Source organism: Triturus cristatus, chromosome 9 (genome assembly GCF_964204655.1).
Source record: "Triturus cristatus chromosome 9, aTriCri1.1, whole genome shotgun sequence".
In the NCBI taxonomy this organism is placed as follows: Eukaryota; Metazoa; Chordata; class Amphibia; order Caudata; family Salamandridae; genus Triturus; species Triturus cristatus.
Genome location: NC_140592.1, coordinates 773,556,613 through 773,580,999, shown reverse-complemented (window position 1 = coordinate 773,580,999; position 24,387 = coordinate 773,556,613). Strand labels below are relative to the sequence as shown.

General features: G+C 42.5%; 1 protein-coding gene across 1 annotated transcript in view; it reads right to left on the bottom strand.

Moving 5' to 3' along the window:
• EXOC5 (exocyst complex component 5) overlaps nucleotides 1–24,387 on the bottom strand; it is a 200,142-nt gene that overhangs the window by 105,883 nt on the left and 69,872 nt on the right. The window contains exons 3-9 of the mRNA XM_085626144.1: nucleotides 11,319–11,466; nucleotides 10,797–10,991; nucleotides 10,404–10,468; nucleotides 9,378–9,406; nucleotides 9,128–9,237; nucleotides 5,333–5,377; nucleotides 5,061–5,201 (exon numbers count right to left, since the gene is read on the bottom strand). Coding sequence (XP_085482270.1) covers nucleotides 5,061–5,201; nucleotides 5,333–5,377; nucleotides 9,128–9,237; nucleotides 9,378–9,406; nucleotides 10,404–10,468; nucleotides 10,797–10,991; nucleotides 11,319–11,466 — 733 coding nt within the window. The remainder of the gene's footprint in view (nucleotides 1–5,060; nucleotides 5,202–5,332; nucleotides 5,378–9,127; nucleotides 9,238–9,377; nucleotides 9,407–10,403; nucleotides 10,469–10,796; nucleotides 10,992–11,318; nucleotides 11,467–24,387) is intronic.

Below are 24,387 nucleotides of genomic sequence, written 5' to 3'. Positions count from 1 at the left end.
GTCTCCCTCCCTCTCTCTCTCTCTCTCTCTCTCTCCCTCCCTCTCTCTCTCTCTCTCTCTCTCCCTCAGTCTGTCTCCCTCTGTCTCACTCACTCTGTCTCCCTCCCTCTCTCTCAGTCCCTCCCTCCCTCTTGTCTCCCTCCCTCTTATCTCCCTCCCTCTGTCTCCCTCCCTCTGTCTCCCTTCCTCTGTCTCCCTCCCTCTGTCTCCCTCCCTCTGTCTCCCTCTCTCTGTCTCCCTCTCTCTGTCTCCCTCTCTCTGTCTCCCTCTCTCTGTCTCCCTCTCTCTGTCTCCCTCCCTGTCTCCCTCCCTGTCTCCCTCCCTCTGTCTCCCTCCCTCTGTCTCCCTCCCTCTCTCTCTCTGTCTCCATCTCTCTGTCTCCATCTCTCTCTCTCTGTCTCCCTCCCTCTCTCTTTGTCTCCCTCCCTCTCTCTGTCTCCCTCCCTCTCTCTGTCTCCCTCCCTCTCTCTGTCTCCCTCCCTCTCTCTCTCTCTCTCTCCCTCCCTCTCTCTGTCTCCCTCCCTCTCTCTGTCTCCCTCCCTCTCTCTGTCTCCCTCCCTCTCTCTGTCTCCCTCCCTCTCTCTGTCTCCCTCCCTCTCTCTGTCTCCCTCCCTCTCTCTCTCTCTCTCTCTCTCTCCCTCCCTCTCTCTCTCTCTCTCTCTCTCTCTCCCTCAGTCTGTCTCCCTCTGTCTCACTCACTCTGTCTCCCTCCCTCTCTCTCAGTCCCTCCCTCCCTCTTGTCTCCCTCCCTCTGTCTCCCTCCCTCTGTCTCCCTCCCTCTGTCTCCCTCCCTCTGTCTCCCTCCCTCTGTCTCCCTCTCTCTGTCTCCCTCTCTCTGTCTCCCTCTCTCTGTCTCCCTCTCTCTGTCTCCCTCTCTCTGTCTCCCTCCCTGTCTCCCTCCCTGTCTCCCTCCCTCTGTCTCCCTCCCTCTGTCTCCCTCCCTCCCTCTCTCTGTCTCCCTCCCTCTCTCTCTCTCTCTCTCTCTCTCTCTCTCCCTCCCTCTCTCTGTCTCCCTCCCTCTCTCTGTCTCCCTCCCTCTCTCTCTCTCTCTCTCCCTCCCTCTCTCTGTCTCCCTCCCTCTCTCTGTCTCCCTCCCTCTCTCTGTCTCCCTCCCTCTCTCTGTCTCCCTCCCTCTCTCTGTCTCCCTCCCCCTCTCTGTCTCCCTCCCTCTGTCTCCCTCCCTCTGTCTCCCTCTCTCTGTCTCCCTCCCTGTCTCCCTCCCTGTCTCCCTCCCTGTCTCCCTCCCTCTGTCTCCCTCCCTCTGTCTCCCTCCCTCTCTCTCTCTGTCTCCATCTCTCTGTCTCCATCTCTCTCTCTCTGTCTCCCTCCCTCTCTCTTTGTCTCCCTCCCTCTCTCTGTCTCCCTCCCTCTCTCTCTCTCTCTCTCTCTCTCTCTCCCTCTCTCTGTCTCCCTCCCTCTGTCTCCCTCCCTCTCTCTGTCTCCCTCCCTCTCTCTGTCTCCCTCCCTCTCTCTGTCTCCCTCCCTCTCTCTGTCTCCCTCCCCCTCTCTGTCTCCCTCCCTCTGTCTCCCTCCCTCTGTCTCCCTCCCTCTCCGTCTCCCTCCCTGTCTCCCTCCCTCCCTCTCTGTCTCCCTCCCTCCCTCTGTCTCCCTCCCTCCCTCTGTCTCCCTCCCTCCCTCTCTGTCTGTCTCCCTCCCTCCCACTCTGTCTGTCTCCCTCGCTCCCTCTCGGTCTCCCTCGCTCCCTCTCTGTGTCTCCCTCCCTCCCCCTGTCTCCCTCCCTCCTTCCTTCCCCGTCTCCCTCCCTCCTTCCTTCCCCGTCTCCCTCCCTCCTTCCCTCCCTCTCCCTCCTTCCCTCCCTCTCCCTCCCCCTCTCTCTCCCTCCCTCTCCCTCCCTCCCTCTCTCTCCCTCCCTCTCTCCCTCCCTCCCTCCCTCTCTCCCTCCCTCTCTCTCCCTCCCTCTCTCTCCCTCCCTCTCCCTCCCTCTCCCTCCCTCTCTCTCCCTCCCTCTCCCTCCCTCTCTCTCCCTCTCTCTCTCTCTCCCTCCCTCTCTCTCCCTCCCTCTCCCTCCCTCCCTCTCCCTGCCTCTCCCTCCCTCCCCTTCCCTCCCTCTCCTTCTCTCTCCCTCTCTCTCCTTCCCTCCCTCTCCCTCTCTCTCCTTCCCTCCCTCTCCCTCTCTCTCCCTCCCTCTCTCTCCCTCTCTCTCTCGCTCAATCAGTTTGTCTCCCTTTCTCTCTGTCGGCCGTCCCTCTGTCTCCCTCCCTCTCTGTCTCCCTCCCTCTCCATCTGTTCTCCCTCTGTCCCCCTCCCTCCCTCTCCCAACTTGTCTGTCTCTCTCTCGCTGTCTCTCCCACCCTATCTCCTGCTCTGTCTTCCCCCTCTCCCTCCCTCTGTCGCACTCTGTCTTCCTCCCGCTTTAACCTCACCTGCTGCTCTCACTACCTCCCCCCCCCCCCCTGTCCGTCACCTCACCCGGCGCTGAGTCAGCTTCCCTGGAACACAAACAGCCGCCGCACCCAAGTACTTCACAGGTCTTTTAAAGGCCAAGTCACTTGTTAATGAGGCTTTGTTGTATTTCATCTCTTCTTAGCGCCCCTGCATCTCCACTCATTCAGAGGGGAGATGCAGGGGCGCTAAGAAGAGGTAAAATACAACAAAGCCTCATTAACAAGTGACTTGGCTCTTAAAAGAATCGCCCGGCCCCCATAACTCCGCGCTGCTGCAACCGGCGGTGCTTGCACAGGTACGATGTCTGCAAGGTCCGCGGGCCGCCAGGGAAGGCTTGCCGGGCCGCTGGCGGCCCGCGGGCCGTACTATGAGTACCCCTGGACTAAATGAATTTCACCCATGGACTGGTGAGTGTACACCACAACCATCATCGTCAGGTAGGGAAAAATCTCCTTAATTCCACAAATATTACGTGGAACCTAAGCAAGATAGGAAGCAGAAAGTCTTTGACTGCAGGCTGTGTATTTCAAGTGGAAAATGAAGTGGTAACAAAGCATCTTATTGTAAAATACCAACCAGGACAGAATCAAGAAAAAGTGCAGTTACTATCAATTAGTCCGAAATCTGTCTGAAATTAGAGTGATAATCTCTTTATTTTACCCGATGATGTTGTAACAAAATTCTGATAAAAATCAATACCTTGTGGAATACTCAACTACAGGGCCGTCAGTAGAAACCTTGCATTAAGGCTGTCATTCATGACAGCTTCAGTAGGTGACCTTAACTACCATGCGGGGCTGGTGCTAGGTACCAGAAACCAGAATGAGGCAATGGTGTGGGAGCAACTGACTCAATTCAGTTCATGATGAAGCTTTCACCGGACTATGCTGACCTGCAAATGTATCTTTCAGTCAGCACAAGCATTTGATAACCAGCGCATTAGAGATATTTCATATGGAGTTTGTTTTCAAATGCAGACATGCTGATTACTTAGTGAGAGTTTTGCTATCCATAGTGTTGAATTGCCCATATATCAGTGACCTGGCTGACCCAAGGTTAAAAGTGTTAGGTTGATTTTACTATTGCTATTAACTGTCTTTGTGAACCAGTGTGTTCATTGCTTGTCCAATCTTTTTTTATTGAAGTTATTTAATTTTTCCACAAGGAGTTATATATATTGTAAACCGCACAGCTTATTTTTTTTCTGATACACAGTAAAACACTCATTTGTGTTCTATAATGACAAGACTTAAAGATGTCTATTCTAATAATACGTTTATTTCTTTTGAAACATTGCAAACAAGTTTTGGTTTATTTAAATCTGATCTTAACAAGTATCAATATTTGTGCAATTCAATTTTAGCCTCCTTTCCTAATGCCATCCCCTCTAATGTTACAGTTGACTTAGCAATTTATATTCAAACAGTTTCAAAATCATCTCATGGGGTGTCTATTTTATATAAAAAATTATCTGATACTCTAGGTAGCAATATAGAGATGATTTCCACTTTTTGGAATAATGAACTTTCACTTTCCTTGTCCACTGACACATGGAAAGATATTTGGCTTAATAGTGTATCTGGGTGGTTGCCTGTTTCAATCTACCAAACTAATTCTTATATCCTTTATAATCGTATATGGACTCCATCACGTTTGTTCCAAGCTAAACTTCTCCCCTCTCCTGATTGTTGGCATTGTAAGTCACACCCTGGCTCTTTACAACACATGCTTTTTGATTGTCCTTTGGTTTTTAAATTTTGGTCTGAAGTTTGGGATATCATTAAGAAGATTTTTAAATTTCAACTTGATCTTTCCTATCAGTTAATAATCTGTAAATCTGCCATTCTTCCACAAAACATACATGATTTAGAGGGTAAACTTTTTAATTTTCTTATTTCGGCTGCTTTAAAATCCATTACTTTTTGTTGGAAAGATGTCTCTGTATTATCTGTTAATGCTTGGTGGTCATGGGTTATTCTTTCCAGAAGAGGGGCTCAATTATCTATGAAGGGGATCACTCATAATTTGTTCTCTTATCAATCTTTTTGGTTACCTGTTGATGAATATTTATCCATTTAATGCTGTATGAATAATTTTAATTCAGATTTGTACTTAATATGATTCGTTTTATAATGGCATATAGTAGCTCTGTTTGCATTTTCTACGTCAATTGGTATATTTGTACCTTCCCCCCCTCCCCTCTTCTATCCTCCCTTTTGGTATTTTTTTTGATTATGTATTTTCTCAATACCTAAGAATTTTTTATATGATTTTGCTTACAATATACAATGTTATTTAGGTATTATTGCTTAATCATAATATTTTATGTGCTGTCTATCTTTTAGTTGTATTTGAACAAAAATTCAATAAAATATTTTGAACACAAAAAAAAAAAAATAATGACAAGACTGAGCAAATCAATAGAGGAGAAAATGTAGTCAAGTGTATAAAACAGTAGATCTATGGAACCAGTGCAAGTGGTGATTCAAGGAGGTAAAAACAGGTTATACAAACAACAACAAAAAATGATGAAACATTAAAGGAAGTCATGACAAGCTGCATTTAGCAATAATAATTCATGATCTCTATAGTTTTCTAAGGAGGAAAAACATTAAATCATCAAGAGACTAACTAATTCAAGATGCTTAAAATACCTGAAGTTTGACTTCAAATACATTTTGGATAAGCTTGGCCAATACAGTCTCTGGACTGCTGAAGATATCGCCAACTTGCTCATTCACATGTTGACAGAGAGCTGCTGAATCCTCAAATATATCGTTCCTCGTGTAAGCACCCTGGAAAAGAAGAAATATATCTAAGACGGTACTTCCAAAAACTTGTCACAAATCTGGAAAAACACTGCAGCAGTAAAATCAACATAACAGTCTTGCTCATACAAAACAGGAAAATTCCACTTAAACCTTACCTCCTGACACTGCTTTATGTAAACATCCACACAGTGTGAGTATCCCTATAAAGCAAACAATAGAAACATTTACTCCAAGCTGTGAAAATGAAAGGCAGACAAAATTACTCAACATTATCACTTCAAAGTTGGTAGATGAAACTCTATCAACCGCTAAGCTATTCATAATATGGAAAAGTATGGGACAAACAGACCAACGCATGAGAAGGCAATACTTTAAATAATTTTTGTTTTCCTACTTGAAACAATTAAAAATAGCCCCTCTATCTGACTAAGCTGCTAAGTAGGCAATTATGAAAACAAAAGTGGAAGACATTTTCAAGCTCTTACAAAAAGAATAATAATCACATCAACAAATGATTATCAATAGGAAGTTCCATATCAGTTTTGACTTTTCAAACTTACTTTAATTACTCCTCCATATATGTCTCAATATCAGGCAACATTAAAAACAAACAATGCTGCAGGTGTTTGGAAATCTTAGCCTACATTTACAACTGGTCTAAGCAATAGCTTGCCACATTGTTTGAGGGTAAAAGCCAACACTCCGGTAAGGCAAAAACTTTTCTATTCATTAGTTACTTGTTTAAATTAATAAATCTAAGTAATGGCGATAGGCTTGTGTAGTGCATCAATTTTCTACTGTATTACCCAAGAACCCCAGAACAACTTGGGAAACCTATAAACATAGGAACATTAGGGTAAACAGTGGCTCCTTAGGTATTTTATCTGGTCAGTTCTACATCTTCCTAAGCTGTTGGAATTGCAGACAAGTTTCCTTTTTTAATGGCTTACAATTGTGCCAAGAAAGAATTCTAAACTAACTTGTGTGTCATCCAAAACAACTTGCTAGACAAATGGCCTTTTATTTATTATGCACAATGGCATTTCGACAAGAAACATTGAACACACAATGCAGTGGTATAGAGGAACATCATTATGGTTGTTACATAAAGCAGTAAGTTTGATGGCAATAAGGAGGATGAGTGAAGACAGTCATACAGAACACGAACAGCAGAGTATAGACTATACATTACAAAAGTGACTAGTGATATGAAAAAAAGCCATAGTTCTGCCACATTTCCACACTAACCGATTGAACAGGAACATATGTTTAGGCAAAAAGAAAGGGAAAGAAATGTGATTGGTTATAAACATGTTGCTATTCAATGTTGGGGTTATATTCCAGCAGTGTAAGAGGAAAATAATTTCTTACATGACATTTCACTTGTGCACACTGCAACAGCAGGCCACATAGAATACTGCTTCATTTTTTTTGAAGGACAAGGTTTGGGAGTTTAAACGCCTCCTATTACCTCTCTTATTACACCCAGGCTTTTAAAAAAATTGTCAGACCAGGAGCCCACACACGAGACCAGAAGCATAAGGATGAAAACAAACCAAGAAGGTGGTATGTTCATGTTCCAAAATGATTATGAAAGGGTATGCCTGTGCTTTGAACCTGGGATTTCCTTCTCAAAAAGGTTAAGAACTGCATGAAGGATAAACAGGGACAATGAAAGTACAATCAAACTTTCTTTGAGCACTGGTTAACACCAGTGAAACTTCTATCATCGTGCATTCGGAACATACATTACAGGGCTCTTCAGAGCCAAGGATTCAACATATTTGGAAGGATGTTAAATATGCAGAAGAAATACTGTTCACCAGAGCAGACTTTGATTGATTTTTAGTTCAATTTAGACCAAATAGATGCTTGGAATTACAATGTCAAATACATGAGCTCTCCAGATCTGACAATAGAACCATAGGTGAGCTGGCAGAGTTGTGGGTGAGCAAAGAAGCCTTGTTTCACCTGGCAGCTAGTGGCCTCCAATGGAGCTGGGCCATTCGATATTTTTGAAAACTGCTACAAGATTTGTGCTCAAATATATGGTCATAGATTAGATGCAATGTTGTTAACTTCTCAGTTTGTGCAACGCATGCCTCTTAAGATACATACACCATCTCGGAGTGACAAAACAAGTAGCTTGCTAACAGGTGGGCCATCCAACTATCAATATGGACCTAGCAAATGTGGACATTGCTGCAGCCTCTGAAGGACTGAATCGACTAGAGGCTGATACAGGACGTGTCCCCAGTGCTCGTGCCTGGTGGATTTTTCAGCATAATAGGGCATCCCTGCCCTTTTACAGGATGCTACAGTTATAAGTCAACAAACACAGTCCTCACCCAAAACAAGAATAGTCAATCAGACTGAGTCTCTAGGTAAAGGTGGGAAGGGTTTACACATATTACAGCAGGCTTCATCAAATGCAGTTTACAGTTCAAATTTTCTATCCACTCTGGCAAAAGAGAAAAATGCCAATAAAACAGCACATTCAGAAAAATCAGCAATTTCCTTCAGTAAAGAGTGCATATTGGAGGAGGCAGTATGGGAGAATTCTTTACTAGGAATGCTTTTGAAACTAAAATGAGACAGACCCAACTGCCTTCGTCTAGTTTTACTGCATTAGTGAAATGTAATTAAGGTTTGTTTACTGATCCTGGCAAGGGAATCTTTCTCTTAAAGCCATGCCAGAAAAACTGGTGTTACTTTAAATGCAGCAATTAAGTTTGCATTGTGTATGGAATTTGACATCATGGGATATAGTTTACTCCACAGGAAGATCCTTTTCATACAGATTGGGGCATAGAAATGACTAGGATGGGATGAGTTACACAACTTTATCACTGCATTAACAACTTTGCTAGCAAAGTGTGATATTTTGAAGCAAATGAGGCAGCAGCCACGGATAAACAAGGCCAAGCAGACTGCACTCCAAGCAGAGTTGCGGCCCCGTCCTATTTCCACATTCCCAAATGTGCACTCATTAATATTTCTTCACCCCACGGCACCATGTCAGTCCCCAGTGTCTTACTGCCTTAATCCTCTACACAGCACAAAGAAAGCATCATCATCATATGGTCAGACCATGATTTGAAAAATATTCCAAAGAAATACATTAACTGGGATCTCCACTACTTGCGCCGATTAGAAAAGTCCACCTTTAATTGAATCTGCTAGTGGTATGCCTGGCTATACTGCACTACACATATTCTGGTGTTGTATGTAAGGGAGCATGTTTGGAAGACTTTCATTCTCTAAGGTTTTTCCTCACCATGGGAGAGGAAAAGTGCATTCCATCTTCCACAAATGTAGCTATAGAGACGTGACAAGAGAGAAGAGGCCCAAAGCTGATACTATTGTCTAGAGGCATACTTTATAGCATTCCTGAAAGAAGTTTTTCAAGTTTTTCAGTAAAAGAGGTTTGGCATTGTCCTATATCCCAGAAGAATTGAGCCAGAAATGTATCTGATAATTTAATGAAGTAGTTACTTATGGAGTAGGATCCTTAAAGTGCTGCGTACATGAAGGGTGATAACATACGATCGCTGTTCCTTCTACACCAAGCAACCTTGAATTGGGTATGTTGCTCAAGAGACAAGAAATGTAGGGATTTAATAGCAGGTATTACATCCTCCTCATATGTAGCACCATATTGGTCTACAGCATTATTTTGGATAAAGTGGTTTTATTTGCAATAAATTAAGTTGGCCAATGTCCCATAGCATTGCAGTAATTCAGAAATTAAATGCCTATTAAAATTGTTCCTCTGTCCATTTTTAAATGTATCTGATATTAAAGGAATTGAGTACGGATTTTCTAAAGATGCAAATATGTTAAGCCTACATTTCTCTTATTTGGTAATTAGCAAAAGAGATAATTTCTTTAAGTGAGACCTACAGAATCTTACATCTAAAAAACAATAATACAATTCAATTGACATTTACCTTAAAGTGAAGTAAGACTGCAGCTACTTCTCTCATGCGTGAGATTTCCCCCTTTCTCTGAGCACTAGTAAACTCTTGAATTAGCTGGAGCTCCAAATCGTGATATTTACCTGCAGAGGGTAATTAAAATCTTGTCAATATGAAACGGTTTTCCTTGTATAGTGCTAATTTCTTCAGCGTTCTCCAGTGTAATTCACATCGCATGAAAAGAAAAATATGTTAAAAGAAAAATAAGAGAAAAACAACTTACTTGCAATTTTTGATTTTACTTCTGCAAATCTGTAAGAAAACATACAGTTAGAAATAGGGGGTAAAAGCCAAGGAACTCATTTAGACATGATCTCAGTGATATCTTGAAACTGGAGAACTTGTTAAATGATCCAACAGGATATGTCCACAACTGGCTGAACACAGATATAAAATGGTGATAAGATAATCAGATGCAAAGTGCACAGATTTCTATGGACTACTTACTAGCACATCAGCAAACCTGAATCATCGTAAAGATAAATATGTACAGGTGTCCTCTGGATAAGTAACCGATTTTAATAACTCCAGCAAAGCTGTGTTTCGTTAGCAAGTCTATGGAAACCTGTGCTACTTTGTGGCACCAATAAATGTCTGTCCACCCCATCACCAATATCCTAATATTAAATGCTAGACATAAGTAATACTAGATCCTTGTTCAACTAGTCCGTGTTCCATTGTCACAAAGATTACCAAGCAATGAAAAGTTGAGAGTGGTATTGATGAATCAAAGATAATGTTTTTAACAATATTTGAAGGATAAACAAAAGGAAAAGCTAGCAACACTACAGACTGTTTTTCAGTATGATCATCACAGGATTGTGTTCTATCATGAGTCTGATAGTGATATATCAGAACACATGCCGAAAATGTAGTTTCAAATATGAAAATGTAATTGCTGCATGACTTGTCAGGGAAAATGATCAGTGAGTGCTACAAAAAAGATCTACAATAAAGCTCCCAAACATTACTATTATATGTTCATGTCTAGAAAGTCAAATTTGGGAGAACCACGTAAACAGAAAACACTTTTTGTGGATCATTACATTTCCAGAAATGTGAAGAAAAGCTTATGAAAATGTATGTTAGAGGTCCAGGCTATAGACCATTATTCACATATTTAGGGGTTGGGATAACACATTAACATTCTACATCTAGAAACTGCTTACAGAGCTGAAATCTTGAATAGGGAAGAAAAATGTGGCCTGACAAAGTACAAATAGTTTATTGGTTATAAACATATACTGGCCTGTCAAATGGTAACTCCTGCGCAATTAGATGCAATTTCTGTATAATATCAGCTGCCTCCTTAATCTGTGATGAAAATTAAAACATATCAGAGGGATGTAAAATGCGAAAATATACAGCTTTTACAGGAGAGCAGGGACATTGAAGTCTTATTCAATAAACTGCACATTTGTAGAATTCCTTTTATCCTTAAAAAGAATATGTTCCAACTATTTTAAAAGCAAACACATACTTAATGAGCACTTCACAGGCAAGAGATGGAAATGTATATTTTCGAACAAAGAATTGTTAGCAAGTCAGTCATTCGGAAGACTCCCCATAGTAAGTAATTGTAGCAGCTTTTAAATAGGGCAGTGTTGCTTCGGAATGATTTTGTCCTGTAAACAGTGCTTACATTTTCAGGGTTTGTAAAAACATCAGACTTCAGCTCTCCATCCAAAAACTCATTAAAGTACTTCATGAGTTTCTGCGCCTCTACAGCCCGTTGACGTGGCGTGTTTACCCCCTCCAGTTGGTCTCCAAGGTGACAGACCTTAGTTGCTACATAGCTTATGTGTTCATCAAGCTCTTGGAAATGTTGAAACGCAACCTAAAAAACAGAGATCTTTTTAGTCAAAATGCCGCTTGCAGAACTATTTGGACTACACTATACCACTACATTTCATTACATCTACGTTACCATTTTTTTAAAAGTTCCAACAAAAAATTAACAAACTGCGTCTTATAGAGGGATATCCATTTAAGCCTATCAAAGTTCAAGGTACAATCAACAAACACTATTTAGCTTTTCTAGTTTCCGAAAAAAAGCTATCTTTATATTCTGTGTACACAAATCAAAAGAATTACATTTCACGAAGTTCCCCAATGTTGATGCGAGGACCCAACATAGCTTTAACATCTTAGTTTGATACATTACCTGATTGCTCTTCTGCAATTCTTGTACTTTTTTAGCAAATTCTTTGGCTTCTTTCTGGCACTGCTGCTCGAGCTTTTCTACTTTCCTCTGAATTCTTTCATCCATCAACTTCAATTCCTGTATATGGTTTACAAATTCTTCTAATAATCTGATGATAAACAAGTTAGACCATTTAAGAAATTGTAGCATTTCTTATCATGGTGAGATAGTTCTTACTCAATCTCCAACAAAGTACAAAAGAAGGACGTGATTTGCGTGACTATTTAGATTTAAAAGACAAACAAGATGCAAGGCAAAATTATTAACACTTTAGCACTGCTTGCATTCTCACAAAGACCCAAGTGGGTCTTTGTGAGCTCAGCCTAAGGCACAAGATAAATAAACCTTTACTCTGCACTTTCATGTAAGTAATGTAGAAAGAAATGCACATTCAGATTCCATCATCAAGCAAATGTTCTAACTTTCTTTACTCCTCATTAAGGGCTAGTGCAAATGCTACATATATGAAATATAATGCAACAATTATAAGTGAATCAAAATTAAAGTATGTACTGAGGTGGGTTAAACTTAATCATGATTACTTTGCAATAACTGATGCGAAGAGTGGGGGGCCTTGAGAGCGACCCGAGGGCTATGTAGGATATCCTAGAAAGTAAGGATCCTTTACCAAATCAGTTGTAAAAGGCCTGAATAGGTCATCAATCCAGGAATTTTAATAAAGAAATGTCTCGCTTTGCTTGAGCTCACTTGTTTTATTTCATTCATAAACAGAAATAACCACGCTAGCTACTCTTACCGTGTTCAGTGGATGGGTAAACCAGTCTAATAACTTCAAGTACCAATTGTAATGCATCCCAAAGGCTTGATGATGTCGCCGCTTGCACAGCCCTGAATATCCTTCGATATCAATTTGTTACAACAAATGATTTCTATCATTTCAATCTCAGCTTCTTTCAAATCAAAACAGCCTTGCGGCTGTCCTCTACCTCACGAATCGGTGTTTTATATCAGCACCAACTTGATGCACAGTGGTAATATGAGGGCGCGGAGAAACAATGCCATCATGTTACCACTATTTAACAATGTTGTAAAGATTAAGTTTCCACCTGACAAGTCCAAAATGCACCAAGACATACTCAAATATGCTCAATATGAACTTGAAACCAAAACATGATGTTGAGTATCTAAAAACTTTTGGGGAAGAAAATATAAATGTAACCAAGAATGGAAAGTTAAACAGCATGTTCATTTGGTCACGATTGAAATGGAATGTGTATACAACTCGTGAAAAAAGAAAAAAATGAACTACGGGTCTTTACTGCACGGCAAGGGCGACACTATCTTCCATGTGGGGTTACATTGCAATTCATCATGCTTTCAAAGCTCAATGAGGCTAGTACATTAGAGCGTATATATATTTTGATACAGAACAAATGTAGCCACTCATGGGAGAAGGCATGATTAAAAACATTCCTTCTGTAATGCACCAAGACATACTCAAATATGCTCAATATGAACTTGAAACCAAAACATGATGTTGAGTATCTAAAAACTTTTGGGGAAGAAAATATAAATGTAACCAAGAATGGAAAGTTAAACAGCATGTTCATTTGGTCACGATTGAAATGGAATGTGTATACAACTCGTGAAAAAATCGTGAAAAAAGAAAAAAATGAACTACGGGTCTTTACTGCACGGCAAGGGCGACACTATCTTCCATCTGGGGTTACATTGCAATTCATCATGCTTTCAAAGCTCAATGAGGCTAGTACATTAGAGCGTATATATATTTTGATACAGAACAAATGTAGCCACTCATGGGAGAAGGCATGATTAAAAACATTCCTTCTGGGTGTCTATATAATGTTGACTTTTGAAGCAACATAGGCTTGCAAAAATCAACTCACTACAGTTAAGCATTTCATGCAATTCACATCAAATAATTTAAAGAAATCTCATGTCACAGAGTGAGACCGACTAACAGGGACTTATGTTTTGAGACATGTACTATTTAAAATTGTGTAATCTACTTTAACATTTAATTCAGATTCATGTATTCCTCCTATAACAAACAAAAATCCAGAGTTCAAGTTCAGGACATGGAGTTGAATGCATTTCATAACGCATAAAAACTAAAAAAAACTAAAAGTAATACTTATGGCCAGTTCCTTAAAGCAATTTCTGTTACTAAAGCTCTAGAGACATAGGTGTAACTGAACATAATGATGTTCAATATTTTTAACCATAATCTATTTTTAACCATAATCACAGCAGGGAAGTTCCTCTTACTGGAAATCATGCTTCTAATTGAATGCCTGGGACTTGTAACTGCATCAAGTAGTTTATTCAATCAGTCAATATGACAAATGATGTAGAAATAACCACTCAATTTACATCAACTGCAAAAAGAGTAAACTTTCACTGCAGAAACAAAACTGCTGTGAGAACACCCAACCCCTCAGGTCAAAGTAACCATGCATGACGCAGAAATGGTAAATGCTTGCTAGTTAAATAATCTTGAAATCTTTCTGCCACATTACCAGCATCTGTCATTTATATATACTTTATATATCCCCAGCAAAACAAATGGGTAAAATCACAGAGACTGAGTCCCTATTTATCGATTTTTGATGTATTACCAAGTGAAGATGCTGTATTATTCCTGAGTAGGTGGGTTTGACTGGCCAGGGAGAAAACAAAACCTCACAACCTCCCTCATAACCCTTGGCCAGGACAAGGACACCTAATCAACGCTCATCTTCCCATTTCTTAATCTAAGTGTAATGGGGCTATTAACATAAATTCCTCCCTGGCCTTGTCCATGGGCCAGGAAGCTGAAATGCCACCATGTCCTCATGTATTGGATAAGGGTCGGAGGGAATAATACAATTGTATCAGGGCATCTTTCTGCAGACGCTGCCAAAGTGTAAGAAAGGAAAATAAAACGTAAACCCTGCTTTGCCTTGCCCAAGGGTGGAGGTGTGTGCTGCCCAACATAATTGACACTTCCATAGCACATTGGAGACCATCTAAAACTCCGTCACTTTGCCTAAAGAGGAGGGAGGGAATTTTACCAGTGCAGGGGGACTCTGCCTTACACCCGTTCACCCAGCCAAAGGGTTCTGGGGCAAGCTGACCCCTACACCCCTCACCTAAGGATGAGGGTGGCTTAAATAAATGTGAGGAGCAGGTACCAAATTGGCATCTGCTCCTATGCCTTGTTCTCAACAGAAAATATGGTTTAGGGTTGAGTCAGAATCACCTGCCACTGCAACGTGATCCCAACTGGGACCGGGAGCGAAATAGGTGAATTATGTCCCCACTCCCTGGCCAGGTGTGTTCTTGGAGGAGTAGGTATGGGTCACCTGTCACTCAGTGATGTGGCCTGTTCTCAATTTGGAAGAGAGTGCCGGGTCAGGTGCCAGCTGACCTGGTCCTCCATAGCCTATAGCAGGTCACTTGATGCTGCACTCTGCAGAGGGCGCAGAGCCGGATAACAGCTTGGCAGACACTTTTTTTTTTAGCTTCAGCCATCCTTTGACAATGTGAAAAGGGCAAGGGGGCACACACTATCCCAAAATTCAGTAAGGTGGGTGTAATATTTACAATATGCACTCGGGCACAATGGCGGTCCAGGGAGGATACAGGTCTCGCATGCTCTGCCCTTCCGCTGGCAGTTTACCATTAACAGACATAAGGCAAAATGTTTTCCAATGTCTCCAAATGTTTGGGAGTAATTTTTAAAAATAAATTGAGTCTGGAAAAGAAGAAAGAAGGGTTAAACACCGACCCAACCGATCCACGGTTCAGTTAAAAAAAGAAAATTCTTGCAAAGCAACTAGGTGCAGCGTGAATTTTAAGTTACAAGTCCGAGCTATTGGCTTAGCCAATGTTACAGATTGGGGGCACAAGGGGGCTACAGGGGGGCAGAGGCCACACAGAGTTGCTGAAAGAGGGGCTAACGAATACACAAAGGGGATTCTGGGCATGATGGCAGAGGGCTACAAGGAGGAGCAGGGTCTCACACAGAGATTGCAGGGAGCACGCAGAAGGAAAATGGGCCATACAGATAGGTTGTGAGATGGAGTCATAGAGGGGCTTCAGACGCAAGTTAAGGTGATGGAGGGGCAACCACAGTGCCTACACGACAGATGGGGCAAATGGGCAGAATAGGTATGAATACAAGGGCTACAGTGAGAACAAGAGTACGCATAGGGGCTGCAATGGTATGTGGACTGAAAGAGACGTTGCACAGGAAATGGGGACATACAAAACGGTTCTAAGGGTACCAGGGTTACACAGGGAGGCAGGGCAAAAACCAAAGGAGTGGATGGGGACACAGAGGGGCTATATGTTTCCTGGAAAACACATGAGTTACAGTTAGGATAGGGTCACAGAGAGAAGTGGGCTGCTGAGGCATGACAGAGTGGCATATAAGGTCTGGAGAGGGCACAAAATGCCAACATAAGTCAAGTTCAAGTCAAGTCAAGTCAAGTTTTTTTTATTGTTTAATTAATAAAAATCATTACAATCTTCGGACAGCTTTAAAATTACGAATTTTAGAACAATAAAAGAATAAATATTCTATTTTAAGTAAAAAGACAACACTGATCATATTTCATCCAATATAGTATCTTATTAAGTTCATTTGCATGGTTTTAGTAATGTCCTTTCTGCCACAGCAGCCTTCCTGCCTTGTTCCGTTCTTTGTGCTACACCTTAGGAGCCGTTTGTCAGTTAAATTTCTTGTAGCAGTTTTGTTACCTTGGTCATAAATTTAATTCCGCGACATGCCAAGATGGAGGAAGTGCCTCCTAGCCAGCTTATTACTGGTTGCCGGCAAGTGTGGATCTTTAATGTAATAAAGATAGCCCGTAGATATCCTCTTCTTAAAGCTAATAAAGCTGGACATGCACATAACAAATGCATCAAAGTTTCCTTCTGGTATCCACACAGTCTACAGTGGGAGCTTTCGATTTGATTTTTCCAGGAAGGCCTTAAATCCTTTGAATAGTGCATGCCCATTCGGTAAGCTACAAAAACTATCTTTAAATGTTGACTATAATGTGAGGCTAAATATCCCTGTGGTTTTTGATGGGTGTAGGAGTTAATTACTGTCCATGCGTGGCGCCGTTTCGTTAGAGACTTTTTCTCTTCAATTCCTTTTTGCTGAGCCGTTGGCTACTTTACAGAAGTACGCCTGATCTATTTTTGTTTTCCATACTTCTTGTAGATCCAATGTAGTCAAACAGGTGCTAAGGTAACTCCCCATAAGGTGGTATTGGGCTGGTTTTCCTGGTAATTAATTTCCTCCCAGCAGATATTGTCCATTGACTCGCTTGGGGCAGAATGAATTTTATGACACAGTTTTGCAAATATAGACATTGACCGGAATTTTTGGTTCTGTAAGCCAAATTCAAGGCGGACTTGTGCGGGCACGGCTGAGTGCGGCAGGTTAAACACTACTTTGTAGAATTTGTTTTGCAAGTTATTTAAAATGTTTGCCTCCCCTCCTAGCCACGTGGTTAACCCGTATGACAAAGTAGGTAAGATTTGTGAGGCCATTACTTTTAACAGGTAAGTATAATTCGGGCCGGCCATTTTTAGTTGCAATTGCCTGTACGCGTAGATTAATTATTGGGCCTTCCCTTTTAGTACCAGAGAGTGTTTTTTTTTTTTAAATTACCTGCCCAAGAGCCATCCCCAGATACTTGTATGAGTCCTGTTCTTCTAGGGCTGAGTCGTTGATTGACCATTTAAATTTCAGTTTCTTCCCCTCCACTAGCCGAAGCACTTTTGTTTTTTCTTTGTTCAGCTCCAAATTTTCTTGTGCTAAATAAGATGATAACAAATGTATTAAGCGTTGCAGACCTATTGGAGTTTTACATAGTAGTACTATATCATCTGCGTACTGCAAAATTGGGACTGAAACATTGCCAAGTTTCGGCGCATGACTCGATTTTTTCTAGGTTGCATCCAATGTCTGCTAAATATAAGTTAAAACGACTAGGGGCTAGGACACAGCCTTGTTTTAGACCGTCCTGGGTTTCAATTTGTTTTGTTAGGCTGGTCCCATTCCCTTGTTTTACCTTTGCCCATGTGTCGCTATATAGACCGATTATTGCGTTTAGTAATTTATCCGTCAGCCCCCATTTTCTTAACTTTCCCCATAGTCTTGTTCTACTTACGTGGTCAAAAGCTGCTTTTATATCGACGAAAAACCCGTATAGATGATGATTCTGTTTTTTGGCATTCTCCATTAGCAGTCCCAAGATGGTCAGGCTTGTGGTCGTCCCCATCCCTTGTCTAAATCCAATTTGGAAACTAGGGATTATGTTATTGGATTTTGCCCAGTCTTGCAGCTCTTCCAAGAGACATGAAGCATAGAGCTTGGCTTCAACGTCTATTAAGGAAATCAACCTGTAATTCCCTGGGTGTTTTCGATCCCCTTTTTTGTGAATTGGGTGAATGATGTTTCCTTTCCACGAAGCGGGTATGTTTCCCTTTGTAAAAATGTGATTAAATAACACTGTTAAGTGTTCGGCGCAGAACTCCTCGTTGGTTTTGAATACTGAAGTTGGTAGGCCGTTTGGTCCAGGAGCCCCCTCTGCTTTGAGTTTTTGAATTAGCTTTTTTAAATGGGTGCGGGTAGTCAGAGTGTCTTGGTGGGAAACGTCTTTTTCGAGGTTCGCGTTTTCGTGCGTTCTTTCGCTAGTGCATATGACTTTTAAGTTGTCGTGTTCAATGTTAATTAATGGACCTCGATAATTTTCGTTTCTATGTGGTTCCTTTTTTAGGTAAAGGTTCTTCACATAATCTCCCCAGGTCCTGTCCCCGATTCCGGGGTCCTGTTGAAGTACAGCGCCTGAGTTAAGTTCCTTAATGATGCCCCAAAAATCTCTGGAGTTTGATTTTTTGCTTGTAAATAGCAGTTTTTCCCAGATCGATTCTTTATATAGTGCCTTCGCCATCCATAGCTTTTTCTGGTATTTTGTTCTCATGCTTCTAATGTTGTTGTTGTTTAATTTATTTCCCTGTGCGGCCATTCTTTGTTGGATCTTTAACGCCCTGGTTATTTTTCTCTTTTCAAGTCTTAATTCAGAGTTAAACCATGGTCCTGAATTTACTTTTCCATCTCTTTTCGCCCCTGGCAGAACCGAATGCTTTTCCTTCAGGTCCTCTAATAAGTTTTCCCAGTTGTTTACGGAGTCTCCGTGTTCTAAGCTCCCGAGTTTAGTCACAAAGTTACTAGCTGTGGCATGGATGTTCTTTGTCTCACCTCCCCTCCACTTTATTTTGCGGAGGTTAAATTTTTTTGGATGTTGCAGTAGCGAGCATAATTTTTCAGCACTGAGAACTGCGATGATCATCCGTATGATTTGGGGAAAATGGTCACTTTCTATGCGCTGAACTATTGAGTATTCCTCTATAGAGTTTATTATACTGGCACTTACAATTGCAAAATCTATAGTAGATTTAACCTTTCCACTCATGTAGGTGGGCACCGGCAAAGAGTGACCTTTTTTTTTTTACTGTTTAGGATTGTTAGGCCCAATGATTTTGGGTTACACAGTCGAGCTTGTTTGGACCAGTTTCCTACTTTTTTCTCGCTATTGGGTCTTCCCTTGTCGGCACTCAATAGGTTACAATTGAAGTCTCCCGATATTATCAATGAGCTTAGTTAGTTTTTTGCAGGATTTTGATGAGTTTGGTTAGCATTCCCATTTTTTCTTTTTTTGCTTTTCGATCTGGGTGGATATAGATGTGTAATAATAGAAGCTGGTGCTGGGGCTTTGTTGTGATTTTTGTGACTTGAACCCAGTTTAGCCCAATGTCCAGTTCCTCTAATTCCCAGTTAAATTTTTGCGACACAGAAGTTGATAGGCCACCTCGTGGGTGCCCGTATTTAGACTGCCTCTCTGCTAGTATGTGATAGTCAATGAAGCCTGGAATTCCGGGGTGGGTCGAATTCCAGGTCTCTTGTAGGAGAATTATGTCATGTTCACAAAAAAATGTTTGGGTTTCGTGATCCTGCTCCGTGCTACTGAACCCGTGCACATTCCATGAGCATATTTTAATCATTGCCGGGTTTATTTCTTCCATATGTAGGTCTTGTATTTGTTCTCTAGCTGGGGCATTTGCGACATTTCTAGGAACTCTTTTTGCTTAACGCCGATGGGATCCATGACCAGTCCTGGTTGCTATAATGGGGCCCGCTTTTGAATGTCTATTTTTTAAAATTGTTATTAGGTCCTGGTGTTTTTCCCTGGCACGATGCCCGTGCTGCACGTAGGCACGTTTTTAACTTGGGGCTTTGTGGTACCTCCTCCTTTAGATGGACTGAGCTATTAAAGAGGGGGTAGGGGTATCTAGGGCGCTTATGTTGCTTCAGGGTTATTACCCAGCTCTCGAATGTTGCTTTATGGGCAAACATTTTAACTGCAAGCTCCTTTGATATTCAAGTAATGACCAAGTTTTCAATGTCTGGTTTGGCTTTATTTTGTTGGAACTCCACTGCTTCAATATCTTTTGAGGCTATTCCATTTAATTCCGGGATTTCCTTGGCTAATTTTATAACATTTCCTCTATTTAGGATGTCCTGTCTACCCTTTGTTGCGTATTCTGGAATAAAGGTCAGTACTGGTTCGATCTCATCCAGCTCTTTTTTTTGGTTTCCTTCCTGGTCCATTTCAAGATCTTTTGTTCTAATGGTCCGAGTGTTTGTGGTAGTAAGTTTTGCCTGACCTTGGTTGCAACGTTGCTCTTTTCCGTTAGCTTCACGTTTCCCTGTTCTGTATATTGAGTAATTTGCTTGGGTTCATGAGTAACACTCTTTAAGGTAATGCTCCTACCCCTTCCGTTTGTGGTGATCTTGTGTGACATCTGGTCTATTCCTAGATGTATGGGTTTAGGTTCCCTATTTTGCTTGCTTATTTTGTCGACCAAGGGCCCGTTGTCCATTTTTCGTGCTCGCTCTTTTTTTTTCTCATGTAATGTGGCCAGGCTGACCTCTGTTGGCAATTGTGTCTTGGAGGGCTGGTACATTTACAAGTTCCTTGTTTCGAGAATTTTCCGCCAGTAATCTTGAAAACGCTGTTTGTTTTACTGTCCTCTTGGGATTGTGGGAGCCTACAGGTTGTTGTTTACTCAGCTTCGACCCCTCGACAATTATTAATTCTAATTCATGAGAAGATTCTACCGTTATCGAATTCTCGAATGAGAAGCTCACCCTTTCCGAGTTTAATGGGTCCTGTCTACTGGCAGAGACATTCGGCGCGACATTATTCATTTCTAGACCTTGACTTAAGTTCTTTGTGAAAATAGGGAAGAGGTGTTCAGAGGCTACGTTTTTTTTTTGGTTTTTTTTTGGGCCGTGCCTTCCTAGCTCTCTTCCTTTGTCTTTTTTTTAGTTTGTCTTGGTGTTCCAATTGAGAGGTGGGCGGTTGTTCTTTTGTTTGTACCTCATGGCTTTCTATTACTTCTTCTTCAGACTCTTTATTTGTGGGGGGGTTGACTTATCGGACCCCTTCGTTACTGGTACTCGGTTTTGTTCGGTGAGATGGCGCTTTTGGTGCTTCTTTGTTAGGGTTTTTGTCTGGGCTTTCCCAATTTCCCTTTGGCTCACATGAAGACTTTACTACTCCTAGGATATCTTTTAAAATATCTGGGAGGGACGCCGAGTTTTTCAATTATACTCCCACATTCACAGTTGTTTTGTTTGACTTTGTTTGGGATTTGATTTGTATTTCCTGTAATGTGTTTGTGATTTTGTCCGCGTTTCCCTTATTAACCAGTAAAGACATTATTGTGTCTGCCTTAGAGCTTAAGTTTGCTATATGCGCTGCAATGATGTTTATTAGGTCTATTTGAACCTCCATTTTGTCGGATTGGTAGTTAAGTGCTCTTATTGCCTGGTCCAGTGAGCTACTTAGGGCGTTCCCCCAATGTGTATTGGGTTGTGGGCTCCCTCCGTTCCCTAGAGGATCGTCCGGGTGTTCAATCCTACTTGCTGATGAGATTGAAATGGGATTGAAATGGGTTCCGACTGATGGTCATTGTTTGCGTTACCATCGTCACTTCTGGAATCATCAATCAAGATTCTGTGAACGCTACTGCAGACCTCTAAATTACGCGGTGTTGATGCCACTGGCCCCAGCCTATCCTCCTTTGAAGTTGGAAGTGATGTTATGGTTTGCCCTAATTGAAGAGCCCTCTTTGTTTTTGTGTTAGTTGTTTCAATTGGTTTTAAGACGCTTAATTCTAGAAGGGAGTTTGCCCTGGCGTCCTCCCCTTCTTGTCTCTGAGTTGTCGGGCCGCCTTGTGCTCCCACTTCATTACTTAACTTGCCTTGATCTTTGTTACTTTTGTTGTTTATTTATCCTGATTCGACAAAAATGTTTTCAAGCGACTTCTGTCCCAATAATGTCAATAAGTGTGGTGGGGTTTTATATGTGCCCTTTGTGTCTTGTGTACTTAATGGCCTTGGGGTTTTGTTGACCGTACCCATTGTGAGTTCAGAGTTATTAAGTGGCCCAATTGATTTGTGGACTTGGACCTGTACAGTCTCCATATTTTTTCCTCGAGGATTGGTTTTCTCTATGTGGGCACTTGAAACGGTTGGTATGATTGTACTTTCGTGGTGAAATAAGTCCTTAGGCTGGTTTTCCTGAAAAGATGTATCTGACAGGGCTGTTGGTTTTATCTTGTCAGGCCGGATTGGGCTCGGAAGATTTAAGGCCTCCTTTGTTGTTGCAAAATTACAGAAACAGGGTCTTTTAAAAAAAAGAATTTATTAATTTTTTGCTGCTGTTTTCCAGGGGTTGGGCTGGAATTGTCAGTTATTGGGACCAAACCTCCCAAGTCTATCCTCTCTCTTGTTCCCACAGTCTCGCCTTTAGATAATAAAAAAAGAGACCTCTTTGGGGGACCATACAGTTTTTGTGTTGGTTTTTTTTCCTGTTTTTTCTGTTTTTTGCTTGGGACGGTTTGTCGATTCGTTCCAGATCTCATTCTGTTGTTGTTGTGTCCCTTTTTGTTTTTCTAGTACCGGAACCTGTGTGCTCCTGTGGGCTCCTATAGGCTCCTATAAACACCTATTTCTCTGTAGATGGTCTCTATAAATGGCCCTTTGTCTATAATGTTTGATGTTTCCAAGCCTTGCACTTGCACTAGCCACAGATTATTTTATTTTATTTTCCTTTCTGTGCCAATTGCGGGCCGTCTCTTGGGTTCACCCTTTTAACGGAGACAAAAAAAATCGAAGTAGGCAACTTGGATGGATGGATGGATCTCTTCCCTTCCTTCGCCTGAGCCCTAGGTTCTGGGACGCCCTGCCTGTGTGGTCCTGGCTGAAACGCTCCTCGGCCCCTGGAACACCCAAAACACCCGAGCCAAACGAAACCCGGCTAAAGCTGCCGAAACAGGCTGCGGGCTCAGGTGATGGTGATTCCAGCACGGCCTCAAACCCCAGACCACGAGTGTGCGGCGATGGTGGTAACAGCGGCGGCTGGAGTACGCTGCACCCGGGAACCAAGGCCAAAAGCTGTCAACACTCTGGCGCTGAATGTGCCTCGACTGGGAGGGGAGCCGGGAGGGAATAAGGGGGAGCCGGGACGTGAGCAGGAGCAGATGTAAGAGCAGAGGGTGTAGGCTGCCGCGCCGGCTCCACTCACCTCAGCTCACCTCTCACGGCACCGGCACCTGCCGCCGATCCCCGCTCCTGCGCTCCCACACGTCCGTGGCTTCAGCAGCTTCAGCAGTTCGCAGGTCGCGGCTCCCGTGCCACTCCTCCTCCTCTGCAGAAAATCAACCGCCGCCGTATGCTGCACACCTCGCCTTGCCTCCTCGGACTGCGGATCGCGACTAGCTGGTACACAGTCATATGCTGGAAGGAGCGCGTTCACCAAACGAAGTACCTTCTCGTGGCTCGTCGGAACCTACACATCCACCCTCATACAACAAACCACCAGTGATCATGGACCTATGCCACTCGCCAGCATACATACAACCAACATCACATGCCAAAACACCCAATATCATACTCCAATATAACCACCATCAAACACCCACACAACCGACATATAACAAACCACACTAAAGTTGAAAAGTTAAGGTAATGAAATTGATGAGCTAAGATCTTACATTCACCTTGTGTTCCAACCATGCCATTCTAAACCGACTAACATCCACCGCTCAGGATGCACTCATCACAACTTCTATCATCTTTTCAAATCCAAAAGAACGCTCTGCACACTATACATCATTTAATTATATGCTACACTAGCATACCAACAAACATATAGCAACAAACCAATCACAATATATCAACTCAGTCACCTCATTAGTGAATCAACTGATCATCAAACAGCAACATATGGCCGCGCACCCACCATTACATGTTCATATAACCACTAGTATAAGGTCACATGCTATCACCATGAGACAACTATATAGCCAATCAATCAGTTATCAATCAATCAGTTAATTTGTAAAGCGCACTACATACCCGCAAGGGTTTCAAGGCGCTGAAGGGAGGGGAAGAGGGGGTGCTATTGCTACTGGTCGAACAGCCAGGTCTTGAGGTGTCTCCTGAAGGTTAGAAGGTCTTCAGTTTGTCGTAGGATGAAGGGGAGGGTGTTCCAGGTCTTGGCGGCGCAGTAGGAGAAGGATTTGCCTCCGGCTGTGGTTTTACGGATGCGTGGGACGGTAGCCAGGGAGAGGTCTGCGGAGCGGAGTTTCCTGTTGGGTACGTAGAAGGAGAGTCGGCTGTTGAGATCGGCTGGGCCGGTCTTGTGGAGTGCCTTGTGTGCGTGGATCAGGAGCTTGAAGGAGATTCTTTTGTCGATAGGGAGCCAGTGCAGGTTCCTCAGGTGGGGGGGGGGGGGTGATGTGGTAGCGGCGCGGGACGTCGAGGATCAGGCGTGCAGAGGCATTCTGGATTCTTTGCAGTCTGTTGATGAGCTTGGTCGGGGCTCCGCCGTAGAGGGTGTTTCCGTAGTCAAGTCTGCTGCTGACTAGGGACTGGGTGACTATTTTCCTTGTGTCTGTCGGGATCTATCTGTAGATCTTG